Source organism: Rhopalosiphum padi, chromosome 4 (genome assembly GCF_020882245.1).
Source record: "Rhopalosiphum padi isolate XX-2018 chromosome 4, ASM2088224v1, whole genome shotgun sequence".
Taxonomy (NCBI): domain Eukaryota; kingdom Metazoa; phylum Arthropoda; class Insecta; order Hemiptera; family Aphididae; genus Rhopalosiphum; species Rhopalosiphum padi.
The window spans coordinates 9,443,475-9,467,404 of NC_083600.1; the positions used below are offsets into that span (position 1 = coordinate 9,443,475).

Consider the following 23,930-nt stretch of genomic DNA (forward strand, 5'->3'; position numbering starts at 1 on the left):
GTAGTGGAGCGAAAAGAAATGATATCAAATATACGGAATATACGACCGGTTTAAATAAATATTATAAGTTTATTACAGTACATCGAAAAATAATACTAAATACAATTTTGAATATTAAATATTATAATAACTAGAATAATCTCAAGGCACTATTGACAAAAATAATTTTGTACATAATATTATTATTATGTACATAGGCACGACAATAATATTATATATATATATATATATAGGTACGTATTATATTATAAATAGTTAGTTAATACAATGATATATAATATAATATGTAATAACTCGGTTTAGTTGAATAATATTAATAAAAATAAAGTATAATACATAATACAAAATATATGTATATATTATTACGAATAAATTAACAAGAGGAGTACACGAGAGTGTATGTTATAGTATATCATAATACCGTACAAAGATTAGAAAAATATAAGAAAAAAAATAATAAAACCGAAAGAAGAAATAAATCGCGAATATGCCTACTGATAATAATATTATTATAATAGATTGCAGCTGCAGTTCACTCTATACATTATACACCAAATATTATATGAAAACAATGTTGTCTACTGCATGGTGATGTCATCGTGACGTACTATATTATGTATTTATTCGTATAAATGTATAATATATTATGTACTGCAGCTGCGGATGACAAGGATATAGAATCGTCGTGTTACATCACTTTATATTTAGCCGTACATAGATTGGTAGGCGATGGTATTATCGCACGTACGTACTATACTCACAGCAATTATTCGTCTTGCTGCAAGTCAAGCTCCACCGGTATGGACGTAGTGAACGTTGGCGTCTCTAGTTCCTCGTGCTTCTTCATCTTGACGTTCTGTAACATGAGATTCTATCAAAAATTGTATTATTAGAACGAGCGGCGGTAATAGCGAGGCGACCGGTTTAAGCGTAGTCCCAGTCCTCCGAATCGGCATATATGATATACCTAATTAAATTTTATTATATACCTAATATATTTTACGTTTTTACGTATTATTTTACTATTAGTCGTTATTAATTAATAATTTAATATTAGATTAAAATATATTATTATTATCAACAGCAGGCATTAAGAAGGAGGGGCAGTAGAAGCGATCATCCCCCCTTAAAGAACGTATTGTAGTAACTAATAATTAATAAAAAAAAATAAAAAATTTAATTATGATTATGATCAATGATGATGGCCACCGAACGGATGTAACCGATTCTGTAACTACGATGAAAACCGTTTTTGCACATTTTTTAACTCAATTATTCTGAGAAAGTTAATCTCACCCCTCCAAAAAAAAAAATAAGCGCATATTTATGTGCCAGATCGTGAAATTTCTTTGACAATTAAATGTTTTTAAATCGGTATGACGACTATGACGTAAAACAAATTATAATGAATAATATTTTTGAATTTTAAATGCTTTGAAAACTATTTGGTTCGGAAGTTATACCGAATGGATTTTTCCAGTAGTAATTTTTTTCATCGAATATTTTGTATTTTTAAATAGATAGGTATTACAAAATTCCCACGAGCATTTTCTTTGTATTATAATTCTGGGCATATTGAATTATATTTGAAATTATATTAGAATTCAAAAAGATCATTATTCTATTGCTGCATATTTGATATCTATTTTATACATTCTAAATTTTAAAGAGTTGATTTGTTTTTAGCGTTTTCGTTATTTATCCATCTTCATGTTATGAATTAAAATTTACTTTACTTCAAACAGTTCAAACGGTACCTTTGATTAATGAATAATAATATAATAATGAATTATTATTTAATAAGTGTATAATTTAAAATTAACTGTAGGTATTTATGTTTTTAAAGAAGTGTTGCATTCGGTAAGATAATGGTATGAATGGTATAAAATAAAAGGAAACATCAACACGAGGAGTTTTATTAAAAACCAATCGACTATCTTAGTGGATAGAGCACTTAATTTGAAAATCAAATATAAAATAATTAAGTTTCAACATCAAATCGCATTTTTGGTGATGATAGCTTGAGGTATAACGTTTGCATTTCAGTTTTATTCCACACTTGTGTATATACCAAACCCACACGCAGCCCGACGACAGCGATATTTAAGTACATAAAACACCCATATATTATAATATGTTTAATATATGTATATATATTATAGTGTAGAGTGTAGCAAAGCCCGTGTATTGAGCTCGGCTCACGGTACACAAACCTTATACTCAAACACAATAAAATAAGATGTACAACCCTACTGTACTTTGTAGGGTGCACAAAACCATCTAAGAGCCAGTCATTTTAGAATATTCAAAAGCGATCCTAAAATATAATATTAGGATATTATAATGTAATGCAAATAATTGTAAGAAAATTAATGTATGTTATAATTAATGTAAACGTAGGCTATGACCCAATATAATTGCCTAATTAGAACTTTTGTTAAAAAAAAAAGTGTGTCGGGGGACTAGGACGTCAGCCTGCAGGTCGCATGTTTTTACAGACCTGCTGTTGTTTGTAATGGTTGACGATGTCTTGGTCGGCCGGACAGCTTTGGGTGAACGCGTCTAGCTGGTACATGTGCAACATATAACGCCACAAGTACCTCTGATCGGTCGGCATTTGGAAGTCCATAAAGTATTTACCTGCACAGGAGACGAACAAACGTATAATATTTTAGTTTTAGCACCATCAATTTATTTAATTATTACATATTTAATCTATAAATAAAAATATAAAATATAAATGTATAATATTAAAAAAATATTTGCGTTGTTAATTATTATCTCGAAATATGTTGATTAATATTTAACGAAAAGCATATTGTATTATAATACTAATGAATATAAACCAATTATTACCAAACCATAAAAAGACAATGTCGAAATATGCAAAACTATTTTGAAATGTTTATATGAACTACAGCACGCCACGTATATTACGTAGGTACTTACTTAGCATACAATACTTTAAGATCAAACTAAAAAAATTAATATGCAAATACATAATATATAAATCCCACCCCAATTTATTATAATGTGTACACCTAAAAACAGAATTATATATATACTATGTAGATACTGAACAAGATATACGTACAGAAAAAATACCTACACATAACCCAATAAATATATTCTCGATGGTACACATTATTGTGTGGTAGAAATATATGAAAACATAAATAGAAGCCGACTGACGACTTTTAAATGCGCACTGGCACTACAGAATAATATTGTATGAATACGACAATGGTATAATTATCACTTACCAGCTACTCTGATGTGTTGTAGACGAGGCATCAACTCGCAGTCGAAACAGCACATTGTGTCGCCGGTCAAAAACCGTGTGTTCTTTTTCTCTAAATGCAAATTTATTTTACGCAAGTGAGACAACAGACTATTTATGCTTACGTCGTCTTTTTTTAATAGCATCAGCTTCAGCTTCTGTAAATCCAAAAATTTATATTATAGACTTAATAAATAATAATAACCATCGATCTAATATCAAATCATATAAAACAATAATATTATACTAGTCGATATTATAATATTATTATATTATAATTATTATTATTATTATTATTATTATTATATTCACAGATAATGGTGAAGAGGTAAAAAAACTAACTATTATGCACTAATTAATTAGTATACGTGGAATTAGTAGTATTAACCTTGTAAAAATAAAATATAAACTTCCAAGAAAATCTATTTTAATAAAACATTCAACTGAACTATTAAACTTGATTATTATTTCGTTTAGATATTGAGATTATAGATATAAATGATTAGATTTTATCACAAAATTCTGAGATTCAATGTTTTTCATCAGGGAGGGCTATGGGAATATTTAGGGGGCTAAACCTTCCAACCCCTCCCCCAAGTTGTGCCAATGCAGCTAATATAATACTATATACTATTAAGTACATTTTTTTTAATCGGTATACCAATGGGTTTCATAATTAGGTATTTAATACAAAACTTTTTAAATAATAAATTTAATACGTATAGTTATAAATTAAAGACGCCCGGTCAAAACCCACATTGTCGGTATACTCAACAGACAACACACGTAAAATGGACCTGCATTGGTACAACGTAATTATTATTAATTAGGTCTAAAAAAATATCTATTTAATGAATTGACGTTTAAGTCCATACGTATGTTATAAAATAATTAATATAGTATACAATTAGTACATAATTGTCGCGTTATTGTTAACGAAACCCCATGTTCAATAGAAAATTAATAATTTTTAATTTCCTGCGTAAATCAACATTGTTGACATTTTTATTATTACTATTGTTTTTACTGTTAACATCTAGTAACTATCAAATTCTAATTTTTAGTTATGCATTTATGCAATTATACGATAGTATGCAAAATTAGGAAACGCAATAGTTGTTGACTATCATATTTCCTTTATATTATGACAAATATGTCCATAATATTGTTATTAGTAATTTAAATACTCAGAAAAATACTAACTAGGTATGTGTTTTAAGAGAAAAAAAATTACTTAGGTAGTAAAATGAGTGAATATGTTTTTAAAGAAAGAAGTATTAATACTTCAAATATCAGTATGACAAAAAATTGAAACATATACACTGATAAATGATGAACCTTTGTTTTTTTTTGTTTTTTTTTTACTCATATTACTGTCGTTTTCAATCAAAACGATGACAGGATTAATAAACATATATGTCGTACCAAATTGTAACTATATAAAATGTAGCTTTTAATACGAAAACAAAAAACTATTTTATCTTATAAAATATAATAGTATCTAAGCTTAATAATTTATCAAAGTTAGGCGAATCGTGGTATAGTAATATGCTAAATAAAACAAAAATTAAACCAATAAAATTGAGAATTGAGTTTAGTTTTTTAAAATGCAATTGTATAATTGAGGCCCATGAAGGGGAGAAGTATTTGAACAAGTTGAAATAACAAAGATATTTATTATTTAGGTCGAACGTCATTTTAAACATTATAGCTCTCTCTCTCTCTCTCTTACACACACACACACTGCATATGCGTATGCGTATGCACAGTACGTAGGTTCGTGTGTCGGAATGAACGAATGCATAATCTAAAATGAATGTCGTTTCGAAACAAATCGAGGGCTGTAGTTTAACAAAGTTGTACACGCATTCTAGATAATTGACGCATTGTTCAAACAGCGTTAAACAATCTTCACAACAGGTTGTGGGGAAATAGTATATTTCTACAACCATAAGCCAATGATAGACGCATTGCGAGTGAATGAGAGAGAGGTGATAAGAACTTTATTGACAGTAAAATTCACTGAGTAACATAATATATATATGACATATGTATACATGTCGACTACTTCCCATACAAGGAACACTTGCAGATGCCACGTACGTTAGACAAACTATAGAGTATATTTTCCTTGTTAAGTATTTAAACTAAAAGGGTACCCCTGCTATTTTGTAAATATTACGAAATTCGCATAACGATAAGGTTTACAAATAATTTACATGATGTACATCGTTTGTCATATGAACTATAAAAAGCAATATTTTAATTATTTTATTCAAAATAAAATGTACCAAGTATATATTATATAGAAGACACGATTAAAATAAGTTTAAATAGCAAAATAGATATAGCAGATACACATGTAACATTTTTAGAAGTATTTATTGATGTTCACTTTCTCAGCTGGACAACTTTTTGCGTGAAATTCATTATAGGTACTAACAATGTAGACGGTGATTATATCATCTCGAATATAAAACGTATAGACCAATGCCAAAACTCAAATATCATTTAAATAATAAAAATAATCCACATCATCTTTATTTTAGACTGGCCATAACGATTTTATCACTTTATGTATACATTATCGTGATTTCGTATTAAAACATGAAAACTATTTTTTTTTTTACAACATAAATATAAATAAATATTATGTTAGAATATATTTCAACTTTATGCGACATAATATATATTATATAGAAATTATACAGTCATTGTGTATCATCCAATGATAATGGGAGGCCCGATTCCTCCTATATATTATACAGTTTTATGGACTATTGGACTTAAGATCCTTATCCCAGTGGAATGAAATTGCAATTCAGTGATACACAAAGTACGAGGAGAATAAACAGAAACCAGATAAACTACATTATCGCATGAGTCATATCTAAGCTTCCGAGCAAATAACAAATGACACAAAATGGAAAGTGAATTGGACGATGTTTAGGAACTACGCTAGGTATGTATATGTACCAAGGTATTTAATGACTTAGGACCATCTATAGATGGTTTAAACGTACACTGTATAAGTTTTCAATCAGCGTGGCCACTTCTTTATCCTGCACAAATAGATTATATCCACCCGGCACATTCTTCATGATATGCCTTTCGATTTTTTCATTTTCCAAAACAGCCATTCCATTGTCTATTAGAATCGGTGGAGGATTTGCATCAAAGTTACTCCTAAAAAAAAACAAAAGATCACATAATTAAAAACCAATACAATTTGAAATCAAATAATTTCTGCAGCATTTTTGTATACTTTTATATGATAACTGTACTGGAATCTATTAGCATAATTATACGTGTCGTGATAGGGTGTTTAATTTTGATAAAAATTCATTGAAATAGTTCAAATGGTCATTTGATTAAACATAGTTTTTTAATTTTTAGATCGATTATTTTAAAAAGAATTTATTATTTATTGAATGATACTAAAAGAATTAAGTACGTTATACGTATCTATCTAGAGTATTTTGATTTAGCACTACAAAGACATAGATTTGATTCGTCTTCTAAGGGGAGGGGGGTCAATATCCTTTTAGTCTAAAATTTATACTTTCAATTATTTATATCCACTTAGGCCTACACAGAAGAATAGACATGTATCTAATAGTGAAATTTGTTGGTAAAAATGTAAAATAAATAGTTATATTAAACAATTAAAATATCCTTTTAGTCTAAAATTTATACTTTTAATTATTTATATCCACTTAGGCCTACACAGAAGAATAGACATGTATCTAATAGTGAAATTTGTTGGTAAAAATGTAAAATAAATAGTTATATTAAACAATTAAAATTAAATTTATATGATTGTCTATTATATGATTCTATCTAACTCTATCTACAGAGTCCGTGATTATAATTTATGAACCTCTAATAAAATTTCTACACAGATTTCTGAAAGAAATGATTATTTATAGGTAGTTTGTGATGTCTAGAGGGCCCCTAGGCCCCCTTAAACGTAGCACCTGCAAAACGTATATCGATTCAATCTAATATTATTGTTACCTTGTAGAATTTATTTAAAATTATTTGTAGGTTATGTTTATTTTATAGTTTTTGAAATATTAATAAAACAAATAACGATTAAGGATTTTTGATTTTTGTGTAAAGTTTTTTTAGCTTTTGAGAGAGAAACAATAATTGAAAAAATAAAGTTGAATATTGTTTACGTCTAAAAAGAATAAATATAGCTCAAAAAGAATAATTTTTCAAATTATATCACGTTTATACAATTTTTAATTCTTAAGAAAAGTATTGGAAGTAAGAAGCAGAGTTCCTATTTTTGACACTACAAAGTATCAATTTAATCACATTTTCTACCAGAATGTGGCTCAATAATTAGAAGTAAACATTATTTACTCCAAAAATCATTGACAGACACAAAGAAAAAAAAACACAAATCATTGTAAAACCTCAAATCAAATTTGTAAATAATATTTATATGAATAACAATTTAAGTAATTTACAAATAATATATGTATATTTTTTATTGTAGTATATAATGTATAAGTTGTACAAAATATGAAAAATATGAATTGATTTTTGTTCAATGTCGTCTATTTCGTTTCGAAAATTTTAAATTAATTTTTATTTTAACGGCGAAGAGTCAAGAGCTCAGCGTGAATAACGATGTGTTATGTATATTTATTGTATTTCGTACAATTGTTTAACTTTAGTCATCTGATTAAAGGAAATAATTGTAATTTATAAATCAAAACTATTTATAATACAAACAATTTTTTTATGTTCATATTAAATATCATTATAAATAAAATTACCTGAAATCAGGTGGAGGTTTTTGCATATCTACTGTAGTGACTTTAAGACTGATGGTTTTTAACTCGGCAAGTAGATATAGATCCATGAAATATTCTTGACAAAATAAACATGCTCCTTTTCGTCGACCGTCAATTGTTGAAGCCTAAAAATTTATTAATTATACATTAAATATATAAAGAAGGTTTTGTGTTTTTTTTTTTTTTAATATTATGCCTAACCTAACCCAAAATCTGATATCTATAAAATAAGAACAGAAATATGTGGATAATACATTTTACATTAGCATTAATTTTAAACAACATACATCATGTAGGTCATATTAACTTAAGCAATATTATTAAAAAAAAATAATGTATAATTAAATACATAACTATAAATTATTAATATCTATTGTGTTTTCATGGAAAGAACGAGTAGTATTAAACCACAATAATCCAATTTACTATATATGTACTATAATGCAATCGAATAGATTCAAGCAAACAAATATGACTCAAGTTAACTATTACACATTATAGAATTTATATTCTTAACGTATTAGTCATAACTTCATAACTCACAATAACCCAAGCTCATAAGCTATTGCAAGAATTTTTTTAATTATAATTAAAAGGTCAAATATGGACTATTATATGAAAACATAATATTATAATATATTAATATAATCAATATAACCTAAGCCTTTAGACTAAAGTAAATAGCATTATAGTAAATAGGTGAATGTACAATATACATAAGTACATTCAAGCGCAATCAAGTTAAATATTTGTATGACAAAACATTTTACCCAATTAATTTAAATGTTAAAAATATCAAATAAACCAACACATTATGAAATTAAGGCATTATGACTATATACTATAGTATATATACTATTATATTGATTAAGATATCGACTACATACTCGCGTGTACGCCATATTAATAATAGGTACGCTTTTTTGTATGTGCTTATGATAATAACTAATCAAAATGCATGATTTTCAAATGTAATTTCATATTATATTATAATGATAAACTATAAGTAGTAATTACTAACAAATCTAATGCTAACTGTATATAATACGATACAAATACTGAATTTGAATATTCTATTGACTATTATACTTCAGAAAACTTCAAAATAGGACATCCTTAACTATATTATATCACTTGGTAGTTGATCAGTGATCACATCGAACAGTTTATTCACGTACACAAATAGGATATCGTTTTTAATAGTTTTAATGAGATATTTTCATGATGTGTTATCCAATTAGAATTTAACGTAGAAAATTATAGTTACTGTGGTAAACAGTAATTAAAATAAATTTTATCAATTTATTTTCACTTTTAACAAGAATATTAGTAATAAATTGTTTTCTAGTTTTATAATTTCTACTATTACTTATTAGAAACAGTTTGTCTGTAAGAATCAATTGCTGTTTCTAAGAGATACTTTTTGGTATTTAACTGAGCATCGAGCATAGTTAAAAATAATTATCATCGTGTATAACAATAATATGTTTGATGGTTTGGTCTTAACGTTGCAAAGTAACAGTGCGTTATTTTTAAATTTTGACTTAATGCGTAATTCGTAAAATAAAGACGTGCTAACCACTATAAGACACAATAAGAAGTTCACAAATGAACATGCATATATTTATAAACGAAATATTTTTAACTAAATGTTTAGTTAAACTTCTCCCTGGTGTGCAACACAGGGTCATGACCCACGGGTGGGAGGTAATCATTAAATACATTCGAATGAAAGCGACAGTTTTAAAAACATAAAATAAGATCGTAAAGTTTGTAGTAAGGCGACAAACTACTTTCACAATTTCCTTACACATTCAGAACGGGTTTTTTTATTTTAAAACTAGTTATCTGAGCCTATATTATTACACATATATATAATATAATATACATATAAGATACGTTTCCGTGGATATATTATATACAATATTATAGCGTAGTAATGTTGCCAGTGTTGGGCAACATTCTACGTGTGTCATTATCCCCGCGGGGCGATATAATATATAATAATAAAAGTTCAATAACAGTTCGCGGAAATATTTTGAAGCGGTTTTTAGATACCTATATGGTTGTGTACATGTATGACCTATCTCAACCTAACATTTCAAATATACTATATATGATTTAGTTGCATGCATAAATTACATTGTTAAGCAAAATTACGTAACATAATATTCTGCATAAAAATTGAATTATTAAAACTGGGTCAATCATCAACTCAAAAGTATAATATAATTAATATTGTTTTGATACAGTAAGCTATCAAAATTAAAATATTTAATTAACCGCATTTGTATTATAGAGAAGATAACGTATGGGTACTCAATAAATAATAAGATTAGTTTACAAAATCATCGTAAAGTTGAATAAAAAAATTATTATAATAAGTATTAATTGTTGAAAAAATCAATTTTAATTTAATTTTAATCCAAAAACGAAAAAAAAAACGTAGATAAGTACTTAAAAATGTTATGTTTTATGTTGTTTATGAGTTAATCCAAAAAACCAAAATCGATTTTGCGTAAAATTTCCAGTTTTTTTCCTCATTTTTTATTTTAGATTCTGAGCGTTCCACAGAATGTATTAATTTTACAATGATGTTTTTTTATTTATCTGTCATCACTTTTTAAGACAGTAAAAATTCTTTGATTTTCATAAATGAAGGTGGTAAAATCGATTTTACTTTTTTTGTAAAATTAAAAATGAAAAACCGTAGTAGGTACTTCCTTGAAATTTTCATAAAACGTTTATACTATTATTTTATATTTATGATAAAATGTTTATAATATTTTTAATCTTTTTTCTAAAGAATGTTGATTAAAATTTATTCATTGGGTTAAAATTCTTGAAAATTTAATATAAGATACCACATAAGTCGTTTTGGTATCTGTACATAAATATCAAAAATACATAGACACAATATTTTTCATATGCACAGTGAAGTTAAAATTTTATAATTAGAAATTTATAAAAACTTTTTTTTTTTATATCAACGTTTTGAATATCGAATACAAGATTTATCATAAATAGTTCATAGTTCATACAGAAACTATAAAATATATGAAGACAATTATTTTTTAGAGACATCTTTCACAAACATCATTAAATTTGGACGAAATTATGAACTCAAATGATAAATAACGATAATAATTATTTTATTATAATTTAAAAACATACATGGGAGCTTCAAACTTTGAAGTACATTATTATATTATTATACATTTTACTATACGCAATGGCATTTTTGATTTATTATATTATATTTTTACTGTTTTACTTTAATTGTATTTAAAGATGTTAATAGGTTATTACATTTAGAGTTGTATAATTTGCAGATATAATATGGTATAATTATAAAATAATAAATTCAATATTTTTAGAAAAAAAATATGTTTATCTACCGTAATGCTAAAATTAAAATAAATGACTTTAATATCTGTATCAAAAGAACATATCATGATATATACTTAGTGATATTACTTGACAAACCTCTGTCTCTACTCAGATTTATTTTTTATGTATACAATGATGCATCATTGAATAATTAAATTTGAATTTAAATTTGATTCATTTAATACAATGTCCAACAAGGCTATCCTATCTATGAAGTCTATTTTGTAATTATATTTATAAATATATTATATTTTATGGTCTTAATGAAGTTAATTATCAAAGAAATTTTTATAAAATTTAATTATTATTGTTAAATATGAAAATTCAAAACATTAATACAATACTTATTTACACATATTTAATACATCAATGAAAAATATGAAACATGAAAAGCAATCTTATTATAGTCAAAAATATTCATTAAAAAAAAAAATAAGAAATAATTTAATATTTAGTATTTTTTTTTTTTTTGATGGGTATAAAGAAATTAATTGTATTGGTTGTTTAATTAGATACATTGTTATAGTAAAAAATAAAGCATTATTAGTAATGTCAATCACAAATTTATTAATGTTTAGAATTTAAAGTTTAAACATTGAACAATTTCACTTATTATAAAAAAAAGTACTTATTAATTTTTATTTTATTTTTTTTGTAACTTTTAAGCTAACAATTTAGACACTTATAATTATTAAATAATAATTCAACCACTTGCAAATTTGGAATTGAGTTATGAAATGATATAATAAACTTATGAATTACCTAATAATCATAAAAACAATAATTTATAAGAGCGTGCAGTATATTATTCTAAACGTTTAAAATTAAGATAGTGTAGTATAGTGGAATAAGTCAATATTAAATGCTATGCTGACCATATGCGTAGACTAAGGACTGATTTCTCGTCCACTAACAGAAAACAAATGAACCATGACAACACTTACATATACAGTAAACGTATGTGTTCATGACCATGGGTCATACAGATACTCATATGTGAGAGAAAGCAAAACATTGAACAGTATTGTATGACAAGGAGAAAGCAAAATGGGTGCCACGACCCGAACCTAGAACAATATAGGGCTCAAACGATGATGTATATGAATACTAAAATATGTTTGCTACAGGAAAAGCTAAATTCTGCCTGTTTATTTAATTAATAAACATACCATATGTCAACTAAAAAACTTTTTTTTTTAAGTCGAGCTGAAAGTAGAGAAATCGACTATGGTAAGACAATATAACGTCAAGATTATTTGTATTATTTGCTATACAAAAACTGGGTAAAAAACTCAACATAGGATAATATAGGACTTAGTTTACTTACAAAGTAAGCTATTAACTGCTAAAATAATATAGCTATAGCCAAATTTATAAACCTAAACATGTCATGAATAATGAAACAGACATAAGAAAAATACGAAATTTAATTCCATTATAAATTACGTACTATATTACTATAATTTTTTTGATCTTTTTAAATGTTTTATGGTTAGATGATTTTGAAATTGAAGATACCTATTATAAGTATTTAAAACAGAAATGCTTTTTTACATTAGTCATCAAATTTAATTACATTTTAAGTAATTAAAAAAATGCTTCAGTTTTCAACTTTGAGAGTAGTTTCGGATAGAATATTGAATCCACTTTATACTTTAAAAAGGTCAAAATTTCCAGTATTTTTCAAAATAATTGAGAAAAATAAAAAAAAATAAGCAGAAACGCGAATTAATCGTATTACGCAAAACCATTATTTTACAAAATTGATTTAATTTTTTGGTGTAACTCCAAAACGAATATTTGTAGATTCTTGAAATATTCGCAAAATGTTTATACGATTATTTTCTATACATAATATAATTTTCAAAATATTTTGACTTTTTTGAAGTACTTATATAATTATTCACGGAGTAAAAATACTTGAAAATTGAATACACAATTCCTCAAAAGTAATTCATACTGAAACAAAAAAAATCCAAGAAATATATACAGGGTGTTCCAAATTTCATGTGACAGCCAAATTCAGCATGATATACTTAAATATAGTATATAAGCATAATTTTATTTTATAGACAATATAAGTTCAAATTTGAATAAAATTACATAATATTTAATATAATATTTTATGGAATATATTAATATATTATAGATAATACATACTACGTAATATATATAATATGTCAACTATATTCTATAGCAATTCCTTTATTGTATAATAATAATTCAATAATATTATTGACATTTATAAAAAATAATTTACGTAATACCTACGTATAAAATTCACGTACACAAATGTACAATATATAGTAAATTAATAAGTATTTAACTATTATAATATATTATTGTATCTATAAAAGAGATTGACTAAACTATTTTTTTCACCAATAGGGTTATAGTTGATATTTAATTTAAAATAATCTTTAAAATTAAAAATACGAGTTATAACATAAAAAAAAATGTATTATATCGGTTAATATACATTACACAAGATATACTACAGACACGAATGTTCCGCAGTCAGTCGTTATTAATAAAAATTCCCCTTCTATAGTGTTTAGTCTACATTCTATAGACAACACATGTTCATAAATCTTTAAATAAAACTCACAAATACTAGATATATTACTCTATGGCTATCATAACTGCATAAAATTATGTTAAGAACACTATTATTTTCAAAAAATAAAAGGTATATCTATATACATACTATTATAACCATAGACTTAATTATAATATTGTAATAGATTGTTCATTTTATATAGGTAACTCTTAGCTTTATAATAACATGCAAATAAGTTTATTCAACAACATCACTTTTGAGGCTAAATTACTCATTCTAAACATCTAAACACACTAACATTTATAATTATAGTTTCATAATTTATATTGAATTCTACGTTATTAATTTGAATACCGAACGCACTAGATAGATAGGTATATATAAAGACGTTATCGACGTATTGAAATCATAATTGAATAATTCGAACGATTGACAAATAATAAATTGTCAGAACAAAATTTCTTGAGCTAATATTTTTAATTACAAATTAAATATTATTTTAACATTTTATAACGTAAAAATAGACATTATAAATAAACAAAATTACCAAAAATTATAAAAATAATCGAAAAAATCGAAAAAATGTCAATACTGTTATAAATACAAAATAAAAGTTTAAGTTTTTAATATATATGAAATTGGTTTTATTATTAAAAAAACTTTTTCTTGGAACTTCCTCCTGAAAAAATGAATTTTGCAAATTCAGGCTATACTTATAAGTTAAACTATCGTTGATAAATAACTCTTATATTTTAATAGAATTACTTGAATTATACAATATGACCCTAAGAAACGATTATTTAAATCACATGTAAGTCCCTCTGCTGAACTATACAGCAAGGAGATTAAGAGTATCTCGTCAATAAATAAGTCCCTATTGGATGAATTTACTTAAAATTTAATTAGAAATTATTATATAAAAACAGATTTTAAGTAGTCATCCTATACTTTTTAGAATATTTAATTATATATTTAAATTTATCTTGGTAATTTAAATGCTATTATAAGTTATAGGAAGTTAGGGTCATGAGCGGACAGCGGGGGGACTTAGTGGGGCTTAGCTCTCCAAGTATTCAATAAACTCCCAAAAATCGAAGGTAGTATGTTATACTTATGTATAGAATGGATGAGGTGCGGGGTTACTTTACATTAGATTATTATAGTCTCGCTTTAAGAATTCAATCAAATGTTCGCTCATGATGGTTATAGGTTGAGCGTAAACTATCTGTGAGGCTAATTTTGTCAACATAATATGAACTTCAAAAGTGTACAAAAAAAATTGTGCTACTTTTTATATTTTTAAACTTTTAAAAAAACACTTACGAGGGATTTTGTATTAAATTTTCATGGTTTTTAAATGAGCTTGAATTATAGTAGTAACATTTAAAAACTAGGTACAAAAGATTTAAAATTAATTTAAGTATTTAACTATTATTTATACATGCGACATGCCACATGAGCACAAATATCATTAATTGGTAATATATAAGTAATAGTGAAATGTTTAAGTTTTAAGTTTCTATGACTAATATTTTTTTTTTTGAAAATAACAAAAATTATTTGAGGAAAAATCGTTATTATAAATTTAAATACCTATCCAGTATCATAAAAATTTGAACTTCAATCGATAAAAAAAAAATGTAAGTATATGTAAAATGTAAAATATACATAAATACAATTGAATTTAACAGTATTTGGTAATCAAACAAACATTATTTGTGTTGGTATTTAAATATACTAATAGGTACGTCGTAATTTGAACTATAATCAATGGATTCATATCATAATCTAGCTATACATAATTATCATACAATATTTCCTTTAGACTACTATAATAACATTTACATACAAATTCCAAAAGTCTTCTTTTCGTTTGGATCGGGATGACTCATTTCACATAGTCGGACAAAATATGGCGAGTATCAATCAGCGTAGAATTGAAACGCCAACGACGGCACGAGGCCTAAATTAAGAAGGGAAAGAAATCACGTCAACGGATGATAAACGATCAAACCGTAACACATTAACAATGGAAGAACAAAACAAGATGTAAAATGACAAACAGTAAATATATACTGTTTACCGTGAGAATATAAAATAAGTAATGCTGTCCTAGAATGACAAAACTATATAATACTACTTATAGTATACACGTAATAGCTAGTGTGTAATACGACTAATACGTATAGTTACAGTTGGAGTACCTATGGGATTCTTGAATTAATACGAAAAAACTGGTTATACGAATAAACAAATAGAAAATATCGTTAACATGTATTATATACAGACTAAAATGGTTTAAATTTTTAACCCTCATTATCATAAGATCTAAAGACCACACTAAATTACTAATTATTTAGCATATTATAAAACCATGATATATAATATATATTTTATATATGCCTATTGCTGTACAGTAGAATACCATGCAAATAACGCAAATGTATATTATGTACTTATGTCACAATAATTAAACACCAAAAATAAAAAAACACCAGAATATATATGTGGTAAGCTTCAAATTCTAAATAGTTCTTTTAAAAATCAAAAATCTTATTGGATGATTTCTAGTTATTTTTTAATTACAAATCTTATAAATACATAATATAGCTCATTGCACTTTTTTAGTAATTTAGTTATTGTAATTACAATCAATAGACTAATCACGTATATTCTTAAGCCATTTATATACTAAATGCGGTAAAAACCACTTAAATTTACTGCGTAAACTTAATATAAACAGAGATATAAACAAATATGATACGTTAATGTACGTCAACATATTACATATATATATATATAATATTTATTTCCTCATTTATTGTGAAAAATTGATACACATAACATATTCATTAATACAATAATTGTATTATTATTAAAACTATACTTTTATTAAACCATAAAAGACAAAGATATTATTAAATATTATATATTATATATATATATATCTAAAAGAAAAACATAGTTTTACAAAGATAAATTTAAAATAATTTGCTTATTTACTAAAAATACTGTGTATTATTATAGTAAAAGAAAATACTTGCATTAAAAACCATTCGAACTTAAATTAAATATTTACTTGAAAAGTTTTAAACAATGAGCGTGGGCACATCAAATGTCATTTCATATATGTTAAAACACTAGGCAATCGGTATTGTGATGTAAATTCTGTTTAACGTGGAACACTAAATCTCCATATAGCCGGATGTATGCCGATACCTATTGTGGCGTGATTAATTGCTGCCTTGACCTAACAAACAAAACTGGCCACCAGGTCTAATTGTTAAGAATATAGCTATAATTTATCCTAATTACTGAGTGACTGTCGATTGGGTATGTTAGGTATTTTGCAATAAGTTTGGTAAACTATAAAAATATTAAATAAAACGTCTTTTTTAAATGTGCAAAATTACGCATGAGTTTTTTTCTTATGCCTATCAATAATATTACATATTACATAATACTCGTATATACAAAATTTGAAAATATTATTCCATATAGAAATTATTGATTTATTAAAATCAAAACATTTTAGTACTTACTTGATTACTTGATATATATAAGGCGTAAATACTTATACAACAAATTGTAATCGTGTTTTTTTTTAATTATTCATACAAGGCATTCAATATTATATATATTATGAATTTATAAAAATACCTACAAAATAATATGAATATAAAAAAAAAATAGACACTATCTAATGAAAAATTAACAATATTTGTTTATATTTATATATTATACACAACATATAAGCTAACCTACATGTTCTTATTATTTCATAATTTTTGTTAAAAGAATCGAGGTATAAACAATGGAATAGTTATCATTGTCTATTGAAAATCTATTATAACTGCTAACAATCGTTTGTAGAAAAATTCCAAACACAATAAAATATGTTTGTTTATAAATATAATAATATAATATAGGTAAAATCTAGAATATATTTCTGATATATATTTTCGAAATTTATTCGTAATTTTATAATACTATTTCCATTAAAATTAATACATTTTAAAATAATTTTAGGATCACGATAAAATTTAGAAGCTTATTTGTAAATATATATTATAATGAGGATTAGTATGTAACTAAATTGAGAGACTTGATTTTAGAAAGACTAACGTTTCAAATTTCAAGTGAAATGTGTTATTTTCAAAATGAAAAGGCAAGAAGTCCTAGGCATTTTAAATGTGATGCGAATTACATTTATCTCCCTTCAACGTACCCAGTGATTCTTTTATCATTAAACACTCATTACTTCAAAAAGTGCTGACTTTTTTTGATTTTTTTTCATACTTTTCTAAAACTATATAACATTTAAATTTTTTACCCCTCATATTTAATAGTGAAATCACTATCAACGTTTGATTTTCAAATGGCAACCTATGTTTAAAATGTCATGAAATAGTTGGGCTATTTTTTTTATGAATTTTAATGTTAAAATTATTATTTTTCATTCAACCATTAGTTATAGCTGCTCAAAGTTGGGTGGTTTGGGGATTTTAGGTGTTCGTCCTATAGGTTATTACAGCTGTGAGGCGTTGGTAACTATACAGGTACAAAGTTCGTCACAGCGTCGATAGTCGATAACGATTTACGAGTTTAATACATACGATTATATGAAATAAGAAGTATTATAATAACCGAGAACCACCCAACGTTGAAAAGCTATATCTCGCTAAAAAATTAAGGAAAAATAATAATTTTAACTTTAAAATTCATAAAAAAAGCCCTATTAATTTATCATTTTAAATATAAATTGCCATTTGAAAATCAAAAGTTACAGTGGTTTCACTATTAAATAAAAGGGAGAAAAAAAATAAAAATTTTATGCAGTTTGAGAAAAGCATTAAACAAAATATTTTGGAAAAAAAATGAAAGACAGTCAATACTTGACGAAATAATAATAATGTTTAATGATAAAAGAATTACTCTGTATGTGTATATGATTTAAATACATATATTAAACATTTTAATATTAAAAAAATTAAGGTAGGTATCTATATTTGTGTAATTATGTCGTTTATTAATAGAAAGAAAAAGAATTACATGTAGTTTTACTTCTATATAATATACTTTACACACCCACATGAACACAATATATTATATTATTATTGGTGAAAGTAACAAGTAAAATCTTTTACACTTGATCATTGTGATATTCAGATTTTACCTTTTTAAATCTTTCTTTATGAGCTATAATATTCTATTAAAAATTCAAATAATTAAATAGAATGGTTTTAATACAGATTGGTTAAACAAAAAAAAGAGTAATATCTACTAACTAGATTATAGATATTAATTTCTACGATTAAATTACACATATATTGATAATTTATACGCATTAAACACACGTTCTAATATAAATTAATAGATATAATGAAAATTAAATAGTCACGAAATGCAGATATCATATTTTTATATTATTTTAGTTCACTGTGCTCGTCATTTAGCGTCAATAAAATGCCAATAAAAAATTGGTTGTTATAGTATCGAGAAACAACAAATTATACAATATACTTCCAACTTTAGAAGTTTATACAAACTTGTCTTACTAAGAACATTTATAAGTTCACGTGCATATTTAATAAGAAATAAGGCATAATACAAAACCGTGGTTTGAAATGTACTTAGATGAAATAATAAAATATAATCAAGATACCTAGACTACCTAATACAGTAATGCATACATTAAAGTTTTATATATTAAAAACAATATGCAAACAACAATCAACATTTTCGTTTTCGTTTTCTATAATATTTACACAATGGTAATTTTAAAAATCAGAAAAATTATCGTTAGAATACTTTAGTTGTAAAATTATAGGTGTGTTGTAGTATAACAGTTATACGGTACGGCAGCTGAAAATAACGATGGTTGCGCACGTGCAGCAAAAACCTAATAGGAGGCCCAGGGGTGAACAGGTCGAGGAGGCATGCGGGGGCGAGACGAGACATCTGCAGTCTGCATTGAGACCCACCACCATGGTACAACGAGAGTTACAGTACCACACACGCCACCCGCAGCCGGTTCGCATTTCTTTATTACGTAGGTAAAATATATCCTATATTATGTATCCTATTATAACACAATATCTTTCATGCATCTCAAGTCTCAACATCATTTCGAATGCTAAACTGTAGAGACTACAAATAATACTCTAGTTCTACGACTTTTTAAATAACATATATTTTGTATTTGTCGTATATATATTATATATAATGTTGTGTAAATGTTTCTATTACAATTGAACAAAATATTGTACAAACAAATAAATGTCACCAACTACAAACTTGTCCTTTATAAAAAGTATTTAAAATAATAAATGTTAATAGGGATTATACGAGTTAATTGAGTAAAACATATTATATTGCTGTACGCAATCGTATAATATTCATAAACCGTAATTAACACAGATAATAGTCTTGGGTTAAATTTAACTTATCTATCCATTAAAATATGATGTATAATAGTTAATAAGTATTTAAGTAGGTGGGACACGCTTGGGATATAAGTTACTAATGGATTAAAAACAGTTATACATCCGTAATTATTGAGATAAGTTTAATATTTTAAATACTGATCAGAACGAATAATTATATGGTTAAATCTGCTACACTTATATGAGCATCTAATCGGTCACATTTATTTGATAATAAATCCATCTAGACGTAAACATTGAAGTAAAGTCTCCAAAAGATTCAAACAAGCCGCTCGTTCTATAAATTATATGTATGGCAAATTAAATGTATACTTTACTTTAAAAAAATCGTTTTCAGACTCAATATTTCAGTTTTTTAATTGTTCGTGCCAAAATGTTTGCAGGCCATTTTAAAACCGTTAACAGGCCATAATATATTAAATATAATTATAGTTATTATTGTATGTATTTTGAAGTAAGTAGGCGATAAGATTTTAAATGTAAGCAATAAGGAATGCAATTGTCAGACTTTTTTTATATTTTGATGGGGAATTATCAATTTTTGTAATTTTTTCTAACACGATCGTGTCCCGTGGTTGTAATTTGTATGAACAACAACATTGTGCCATACATAAATTATCTTTTTATTATTATTATGTTCGTTATAATAGAATTAATATATTATTGTTATTATTTTTCTCTCGATGGTTGGTAAATTGTCGGACCACAGAGAAAATGTATTAGAAAATTTAAAAAAAATTGATTCAATATCACTTATAAAATACATACCCATTACCCATCGGTAATTTTATTTTATTCCTGGCAAGTCAAAGGAGAAAAAAAAACAATTATTTCATACATAAATATTATAATTCTTGAGCTGTATTTAATAGTTTTTTACAAGGTTTTTTACCAAAAGCTAATAAAATATCATATATTTATTATAAATGAAAATTAATTATTTAAATCATTTTTTGGTACCTTAACCAAATAAAACAAAAAATATTATTTAATGATAATATGTCAGACATCATTTTAATGGGTAATACACTTGTATACAATTGACAAAGCAATTAAATCTATTTAACATAATAAATATCAATATGTATATTGTATTGTATGATAATTGATAATGGTTGCCAGTTGCCACTTGCTTATTAGTACCGATGTTTAACGTAATAGGTATTTTGAATTACTATTATCTGTGAATAATAATTTTTTTGTTCGAATATCTGACACTCGGGTTAAATAAACATTAGTTAAATACTTAAATACATATTAATGAATAATGAGTAATAAGTAATATTTTTTTTTAAATTCTTCCAAAAATATAAAGTTATAACAGGAATATCTTGATGTAAAGAACAACAATATAAAAGAATAGTATTATATAAATATTGTTTGTAAAAGGTATATACATTTTTATTAAATATTAAAACTTTATTAACACTAATTAATATAAAAATAATATATTATTATAGCTTGTACAAACTCGTCGTTTCACGAGTACGATGTCAGTTATTCTCAAATTGTTCCAATGTTACTAATTAATCGACCAATTAATTAATAATTATAATACTCAGTGTTTAACGACTTTAAGTATAAATAATATGTTTATTTTTCAACGTCAAAAATAATGAGATTTTAGATAGATATTTCAATAATTTTTTTTCATTTTTGTCCAAAACTTGTTCAATACATTAGTTTATAAAAGTTAAACTTGTAACTTCAATCTTAATTTAAGATTCTTAGGTACCTATACCAAATATTGAATATTAATAAATATTATATTAAATTAATTTATTAATTTAATTAAATTTATTTGTAATAAAAAAAACACGTAACCTATCTCTAATTTACACCATGTTATTGGCAATAACCTAATAAATTTACCTTTTTTTTATCACATATTTTACCCACCTATATTATCGCAGCCGGTATGTAATGTTACAAAATGGAATATATTTTTACTACTTAATACCTATAGTTAAATAAGTTTTACGTCTTGTAAACATTAACGAGGTCATAGTTTTTTTTTCTATATATTTTAGTATTTAAATGATTACATGAACGATATGCCTGTAAATATTTTTTTAATAGTTAATACTAAAGTAAAATTTATCAGTTGTAGTAACAGGTAACGCAATATTAAACATATAAAACACGTCATTTTGTAAAAATACCAACCTGATAGGTATTACGAGTTTTAAATTTAATTAATCAAAATGACAAAATTATAAATTTATTATATGCATAATAATATTATTAGACATTAGTAGACACCCAGTGTTGCTTAGAATAAACTCGGTAGGATGTAATGGGGGAGGTTTGTCGTTTTAATTATTATGTTTATTCAAAACGTTTAAAATGTATGACATATCTATAGCGTTTAATTTTAATAATGAATACACCGTGAAAACTTTCCAACTTTTAAATGAAAAGACAATGTTTGTATACATTAAACGAAGACTTACCTTAATGATGAGCTCAATTTCCGGCACATGTCCATTCTCTTCGTGCACGTTGCCATTGGCGTGAGGCGCGTCTTCGTCGGCCATAGTGTATGTTTAATAATATTATTGTACTATACTAAGTACGTCGGACGACAAATTATTCGATTACGGAATAATAGTTTTATATAATATTTTATTATTTATAATTTTTAGGCGAATGAGACTAGATTTCGGTAAATCTACATACGCGATGAACAGCCGCGCATAACGCATATACACTCGCGTAATGCAGTGATCTGACTAAGTGACTACTGAGTACTGACCAGTAACGACTAAGGAGTGACCGACGACCGAATAATCGAAAGTTGTTTTTATGATATAAGATTATTATTATTATTTTTTATCAGCGCAGAATTCGACTAACGATACGACAACGAAGAACCATTCGGCGACCAACCGCATCACTGATTGACGAACCACAAACTGCATACGGCGGCGAAAGCCAAAAGCATTTACCCAAAAAAACGTCCTTGGCTCCCGGGGCATGTATCGTGGCGAAATAAACGATCGACTGTTTGTTCCATGACAGTAGTGCGCGGGCTTATAACAGATTTCTCACGATTTAGAATATCATATTCTGCGATCGTACCTGCTATAGGTATCGTATTACAATAGATTACATTTAAACTATATATTTTATATTCTGTTTCTATACATTTTGTTATTAGATATATATTTTTATTATAAAATTATAAAGACGAAAAATGCTTATTTGAACGAACTAATCTTTAGGAATTACCAATACAATTTCAAAAAGATTTTTTTTATTTGAAGAAAAAATTATAATTAGTACTTGCTTAAGACAATAATTAAATTAGTTGGTAATAGAATAAACAATTATGTTCATAAAAATAAATAACACATGATGAGAAAAGTCATCCAATGATTAACCCTTTGGAAAAATTGATATATTTATCAACTAATTTAGTAGGTCATGTCACCAGTGCTTATTTA

General features: G+C 25.6%; 1 protein-coding gene across 2 annotated transcripts; it reads right to left on the reverse strand.

Moving 5' to 3' along the window:
* Window positions 1-49: 49 nt before the first annotated feature.
* Window positions 50-23,404, reverse strand: LOC132929718 (chloride intracellular channel Clic). 2 transcript variants are annotated; one of them, XM_060995249.1, is made up of 6 exons: window positions 22,938-23,404; window positions 8,071-8,213; window positions 6,304-6,466; window positions 3,264-3,438; window positions 2,501-2,640; window positions 50-856 (listed from the first exon to the last, which is right to left on the reverse strand). In XM_060995249.1, the coding sequence occupies exons 1-6, from the start codon at window positions 23,019-23,021 to the stop codon at window positions 767-769; spliced, it is 795 nt and encodes a 264-aa protein (XP_060851232.1). In that variant the 5' UTR covers window positions 23,022-23,404; the 3' UTR covers window positions 50-766. The 2 variants fall into 2 exon arrangements, with proteins under 2 accessions (XP_060851232.1, XP_060851231.1); XM_060995248.1 differs by having other exon boundaries at window positions 50-871.
* Window positions 23,405-23,930: the final 526 nt, after the last annotated feature.

Bases quoted from the DNA above. Each gene is read 5' to 3' on its own strand.
- LOC132929718 (XM_060995248.1), bottom strand. From the start codon at position 23,021: ATGGCCGACGAAGACGCGCCTCACGCCAATGGCAACGTGCACGAAGAG. The intron at 2,641-3,263 runs GTAAGTGATAAT...TCTCCTGTGCAG, and splicing joins ACAACACATCAGAGTAGCTG to GTAAATACTTTATGGACTTC. The intron at 872-2,500 runs GTCTGTAAAAAC...AATTTTTGATAG, and splicing joins ACCATTACAAACAACAGCAG to AATCTCATGTTACAGAACGT.